General features: G+C 38.5%; 1 protein-coding gene across 1 annotated transcript; it reads right to left on the bottom strand.

The window, feature by feature from the left end:
- Positions 1 to 1,293: 1,293 nt before the first annotated feature.
- LOC104596521 (uncharacterized) lies at positions 1,294 to 5,213 on the bottom strand. The gene is made up of 7 exons (XM_010257717.3): positions 4,970 to 5,213; positions 4,285 to 4,402; positions 3,814 to 3,902; positions 3,664 to 3,710; positions 3,483 to 3,571; positions 2,559 to 2,692; positions 1,294 to 2,408 (listed from the first exon to the last, which is right to left on the bottom strand). The coding sequence occupies exons 1-7, from the start codon at positions 5,060 to 5,062 to the stop codon at positions 1,710 to 1,712; spliced, it is 1,269 nt and encodes a 422-aa protein (XP_010256019.1). The 5' UTR covers positions 5,063 to 5,213; the 3' UTR covers positions 1,294 to 1,709.
- Between the last annotated feature and the right edge of the window lie 1,249 nt (positions 5,214 to 6,462).

Below are 6,462 nucleotides of genomic sequence, written 5' to 3'. Positions count from 1 at the left end.
GATTTTTGCTTAGAGGAAGAACGTCCTCCTCCCAATTTTGCATTTTCTATAATTTTTTTTGCAAATATTTCTGCATTTTCTATATTTTTCAATTTTTTTTTGTAATTTTTTTACATTTTGTGCATTTCTGTATTTTTTTAGAATTTTCATTAATTTTTGTATTTTCTGCAATTTGTGCATTTTTTAGATGGAATATATATATTTTATTTTTAATCATTTTATGCAATTTCTGATTTTCGGCTGAAATATAAATGTTTTGAATTTTTTTATAATTTTGTATTTTCTTGATTTTTATCATTCAATTTATTTTCTGTAATTTCTACTTTTTGTTATATATAAAAAAATTATCGTTATGTACTTTTCCTATAATATTTGACCTTTTAGTTAAAATATATAATTTTTTGAGTTTTTTATCATTTTATGTAATTTTTGTAATTTCTTTTTTTTACTGAAATAAATTTAAAAAAATTCACATTTATAGATGAGGGTGAATAAGGGTTGGTATGGATGGATAAGTGGGTCAATATGGGTGGATGAGGGTAAAGATGGGTTGTGACCTATAAACAAGGATTGGTCATGGATCATGATGGGTTGATGAGTCAATAATGGATAAATTGGTATTCAACCTTTACCCAACCCAATCCACCCATTTGCCATCCTATATAGAACGCAACGGGCATGAAATGCAACGGTGCCCAATACTTCTGTTAAAGTGGTATTAGTCGATTCTAACGATTTTTTGGATGCCATTTTCATGAAATCTGGAGTCCACACATTACTCTAGAACTTGGTTACTTATGAAATTAAAATAAATGGAGAAAACATCACTCTGTTCTTTAAGCTGAACCAATTTTCTTTTATATAAGTTAGGTCTCAGTGTCTCACACAAATATCAGCAGAGGTATAATTTATTCGTGTTTTTTTGGCAAATAAAAAACTTACAACTTCGCACCTCTTAAACCGAGGGGATATTTGAATTTTGAAGTAGCTTGGGACTGGGGTATCACCACAGTTTTAGAAGCCGAGATTAATGTTTTTAACTGATTCGATTTCTGAAATGGTAGCACATGCCGAAAATATCATCCATGTTACTTATCCAAAAAAAAAGAAAACATTCATGTCAGGAAGCAAGCCATAGGCTGCCACGTTCAAGACATAAATCGTTTGTAAAAAAGCTCACTAAAATCCGGCTATCGCACTCGTTCCTATAATAAAAAAATGGATTTTTTTGACACACATAATAAAAAATTGAATAAATTAAGTTGGAAAAGGAAATAGTAAACAATAGAAGAGTTTTCAAACTTTTATTAACAATATTATTAATAATAATTTAACAAGACATAAGTCACAAAAATATTTAAAGCAAACTCAAATCCTTCATTGGTCTCCCCTCCCTCCCTTTTATGAGTTCCAATACGATGTTCATCGTTGAGACCACGCTATTGCATTTACCAATTACCATGCATGGATTGCCTCCAAACCCCAAAACGTAGCATATATCAAAACAGAGACAACATGCACACCATCTCACACCCCGCCTAGTACGTCGTCTCCTTTTTTTTTTTTTGTTTGTTTGTTTTTCATCATTCATTCATTAAAGAGGGGCAATAATTTTACATTTAAATTGAAAAGAAGAAAAGATTTCTATGTTATCATTATTATTTGGACTTGGGAGTAGTAGAAAATGTTGTGATATGTACTTTTATTTTTCAGAACCTTTGGGATGCTGACACGTGGCGCCTTTTGAGGTGAGGAGAGACGATGGATATAAGACCTCCCAGTGGCGGTCTCATCTTTGACCTGTAAACCATCTCGTCGTATGGTCTCCTGTAGAATTTCAGGAATGGAAGGAACGACTCTCGGGCCCTCTCTGCTCTGCTGACGTTGTCCTTCCTGAAGAACATCGCAGGTGAGTGGAGGAACGACGGTCTCGGCGTCCTTGGATGGTTGACGTTGTCATTGTTTCTGTTGACACGCGGTGGCAGTGGGGTTGAAGGGAAGTAATAATTGTTCTTCCGAGCGGCTCCACCACTACCTCTGATGATTCCATTACGTGGCGTTCTCGCAGCGGGTGATGCAAAGGAGTAGGAACGTGCGTTTAGTGGGGAGATGAGAGCGGGTCCCAACAGCGACGGGGAAGGGCTGGTGGGTCCAACTTTGGAGGCTGACGTGTCAGTCAAGCTCAGGTACCAGGGCTTCAAGGAGTCAAAGTGTTGAGACGCAGTGAAGGAGAAGCGAGAAGAGGAGGATGCGCCGATCTTGGCCGTTGACGGGATCATCGACGGATCAAATCGGAGGGAGGAAGCTCGTGGGATGGTTGAGAAGTCATCGTACTCCAACGATTCTTCGAAGTCCAGTGACGATACCACCATTGTCACTGGCGACAACTCAACAAACGGCCGAACGCCCTGCTCACCATATAAAGTTGATCATCGGTCAAATTTCTGGAACACAAAAAGTCAGGAATGGACCACCACTGAACGAGAGGATCGGATTGTGGTCCATTCTTTTACAAGCGACCGAACCATAACAAGTGGGACGGAGTTTTTGAAATTCACCTTCCAGAGATAAGAGAAAAGAGAGGGGGGATCGATGACAAAGGCCTTGTGAAGCCGTCCAGGATAATATTCCGCTACGATCTTCAGGGTTGCCAGCAACAGGTTCATAAAAGCCGAAGCTGATCTGAAAAAGCCTGCATTTGCACGCGTTTCATGTTAATCTCAACCAATAAGGAAAAAGGGAAATAAATTAATTAAGTAAGCTTAATTAAGAGCTCGAAGATCCATTTTATTAATTTCTATATCTGGAAATTCGTCCGTCTGCAATAGAAAATCATCTGTACTTGTGCTGCTCCGCAGAAGATAAAAGAACACTTGGAAAAGTCCCACGGCAAATTGACCATTTCTGAAAGATGAACTTCCAACTATACCCTTGTTAACCCGACCAAAACTGAACCAAGTCGACTGTGACGTTTCAGGGGTAACCCAGGGCGACATTGAGACTCGGAACATGGCGGGTTCCCGACAATTGGTAGTCCTACTCATCAGTTGCATCACCCTCATTGATTATCACGTTTTGACTAAATTGCGCCATGGGAGTTGTACAAGTTGTTTCACGGAATGACGGAACAGAATCTCATCCTAATTCACTTTACGAAGCTGGTTCTCGCTGTCCACAAATTAATTTCTTCACTAATTAACCAGGGATCAGGGACTGATTGAGAAGCCAGGCGTCTTTTTTTCAGTTCTAATTTAATAAATCAGGGATTTCAGAGGTGCATGTTGCAAATTTTCAGAATGGTTAGCAGAACAGGGATACTTGATTACGGAAAGAGGAAACAAAGGCTGCAGGATGCAGAACAGATTGAAGTTTGAGCAGAGAAAACAAAATGACCAGATTACCCTGACCGTTTCAAAATTCGATCCACCAAGGAAAGGGCAAAATAATCATTTCGACTCGTTTCAGAGCAGGGGAACACTCACTCGCATCGAAAAGGAGTACGAACTGCTCGACGTTTTTCGGCATGGACGCAGTGGCCACCTCGAGTGTAAAGACCAGCAAACGTATATACCTGAAATGAAATAAATATAAGTTAAATAAGTTGCTTAGAAAAAAATTTCTTTGGATTGCGTTAAAATTAATTTTTTTTCTGTCATCACTTACAGTTTTTGTGAGTGGAATTTCTGATAGTCTTGCTTAATCCGTAAAACCTGCAACATAAAAATGCCTTCATTTGGTTTCTTTTAAGTTTTAAGTTTTAACCCCATCAGATCGATGGAGGAAGAGAAATGGTACCAGAGAGAGAGAGATTACCACAACAGGCCTGGATTCTTCGTCCTGACCAGAAACGTAGGCGGAGCCTTCTGATAGCTCGGCAGAGAACTCATCTGCTATTAAATACTCTGTTTTTTTTTTTTTTTTTCCAAAAGGCAGGCAGAAAATAATACGCAGGTCATTAGTGTTCTCTTAAGGAATAAATGAAGAAGTTAATTTCTCTTTATTTGATTCATTGATTCATTGGCTTTGAAAATCTGAACACTTATGCATATATACTTTTTTTTGAAGCCCTTATGCATGTATACTTTTTAACGGCTTCTTATTCAAAAAATAAAAAGAAAAGAAAAGAGCTAAAGTTCGATAAAAAAAAACAAAAAGTAGATAAAGAAATAGACCAAAGAAACAGAGGAGAGGTTTTAATTTTTAAATGTATTTTCCTTACGATTTCTTTCGGCATTTCAAAAAAGTAAGTTTCTTAGGGGAAAAAAAAGAGAGAAGAAATAATACCAGTGCCAATACTCTCTCTCCAAGAGAGGCAGGCTCTTAAATGTTTCGCGGCCTTCTTCACGTTATCTCCTTTTGCTTTCAGAAACCGTTCAACGCAAGCATAGTTGCAGAACTTCTCCTGCGAGAGAAAGATAAACATAGAGAGAGATCAGAAATCACAAAACATTCACAGCAAAGTGAAATTAAAATTTAAAGTAGGCTGAAAGGCAAAACATACGAGAACTTCTACTGAAGGATTCAAAACTAGAACAGCGTTTCAAAACCTATGAGCTGTAGTCTGACAGAACCAAATTCAGTTCAAGTCAGAAGTGAGTCAAAATAAAATCAAACGCGTTTGAACCTAAATAAGTTCTCACACAAAATGCAAGATTATGAAACAATCCTTTAAAGAACTGTTCAATCATACAGCTCGTCTGGAAAACCAACAACTACAAGGAATAGTGAACTAATTAGAAAGTCCAGAACAGCGAAAAGGAGTGTTGCATGCGTTCACACTTCTGTGATCAATCTATTTCGAACTACAATATTTTAAATCAAACAAAACCTAAAAAAAAAAACCAAAACAGCAAAGCTAGATCACTCTTTCAAATTACTTCAAGAAATCAGTGAAAGACTGTGCAGAGTAGATCTATGACAGAAGGACGTGATGATTTCAGGAGAAAAGAAAACATTGTCTCTCACTCACTTGTTTAACCGTAAGAGGAGCTTGCTTTCTTAGCAGATGAAGAACGGCGTCCACTCTCTCCTTATCTTTGTCTTTCTGATCCTTCCTCCCCATTCCGACAACCACCAGTTATCGAGAAAACAATAGTAAACGCTTGCTTCTTCTTCACTCAAACCATTTAAAGCTCGCACTACACAGTAGAGAGAGAAAGTGTGCAAACGATGGAATGTGCAAATGAACTAGTGACGAATGACGAGTCAGATCGGAGAGAAAGAGATTAGAGTCCGTATTTATAGCAAACGACGGCACAGTAACTGACGGAAGCCGTTATATCGCAGACCCACACAAAAGCAACGTTCACAGGTTATCATGACGGTCGATAGCGATTCGTAACGGAAAACGTCGGCTTGCCAGCTTTTCGGATGTCCCAGCAATATGGACCACTTTCCATTTTTAACCCCACTATTTTCATTAATTATCTTACGACTTTCTTGTTAACTATGATTTTATCTTCAAATCGGGCAAAATATCCATTTTTATGGCGATTTTCTCATGAATGCCACCTGATCCCCGCTGTTCAGTAATAGCAACTCTAAAAAAGTCAAAGACATCTCTTGTCTTCCCTCACTGGCATTTCGGTAATTTGAACCACAAATATGGGTTATTCAGAGTCAGAGGAGGAGTAATTGTTAGAGAGGAGAACTCCCGTAATGCTGGGAGGCGGATTCGATCCCGTGACGGGATCGTTAGTTGTCGTGTTTTCAATGGATGGCTATGATGATCCCGAACCGAAATTTTGATTTAAAGATCTCCGGAGTGGTACCCACGATAATTTTTTATGTGGGTCCCAGCTTCTATAGTCAAAGTCAAAACAATGTAGATGCGTGTGTGTTACGGCGGAGACCTGCAACCTGTTTTACAGTCTAGAGAGTAGAGAGTAGAGACTCGTCCCGGAGGGGCCCCACCCCCATTAGAGGAGGCCACAGACACGCAGACATTCTCCACGTGTCAAATTTATGCAGGAAGTATATCTGAGATTTCCTCTCCACCCACCAAGCATTAGCATAATGATAATAGCATCGTTCTTGTTATTAGAAAACGGTAGTGTTATTTATTTTTTAATAAAAATAAAGAAATAGAAAAAGAGCTTATCGTCTCGAAGCGGGTTGGCGGTGTGCCTTCAAAATTCCCAGATTTCGAAACCCGAAGTCAAAAGACCCAAGAAATCATAATATTATAATATAATGGCAGCTGCCACCAGCAGAAGATTATAAAATAATAAACTTATTGAGGAGGAGAGTACATAAGATATGATAAAAAGCAGGGAGTCGTCTCCAAGTGAAAACTGGGTTATCTGAGACCCGTATTTTAGGCTGGTGAGATTCGGCTTCCCGAAGCACATAGAGGAGCCTGAGGAGGTTTATTATTTATAGCTTATAGTAAATATTCCAGGGTGGTATTTAGTGAAATATAGGTTTCATTTGTCTTCATTGAAAAGGCGAGAGATTCTCTCC

Source organism: Nelumbo nucifera, chromosome 1 (assembly GCF_055504915.1).
Source record: "Nelumbo nucifera cultivar China Antique chromosome 1, China Antique-T2T, whole genome shotgun sequence".
Lineage (NCBI taxonomy): Eukaryota > Viridiplantae > Streptophyta > Magnoliopsida > Proteales > Nelumbonaceae > Nelumbo > Nelumbo nucifera.
Note: the sequence above shows the minus strand (reverse complement) of the source record. Positions and strands in the feature narration are given on the sequence as shown.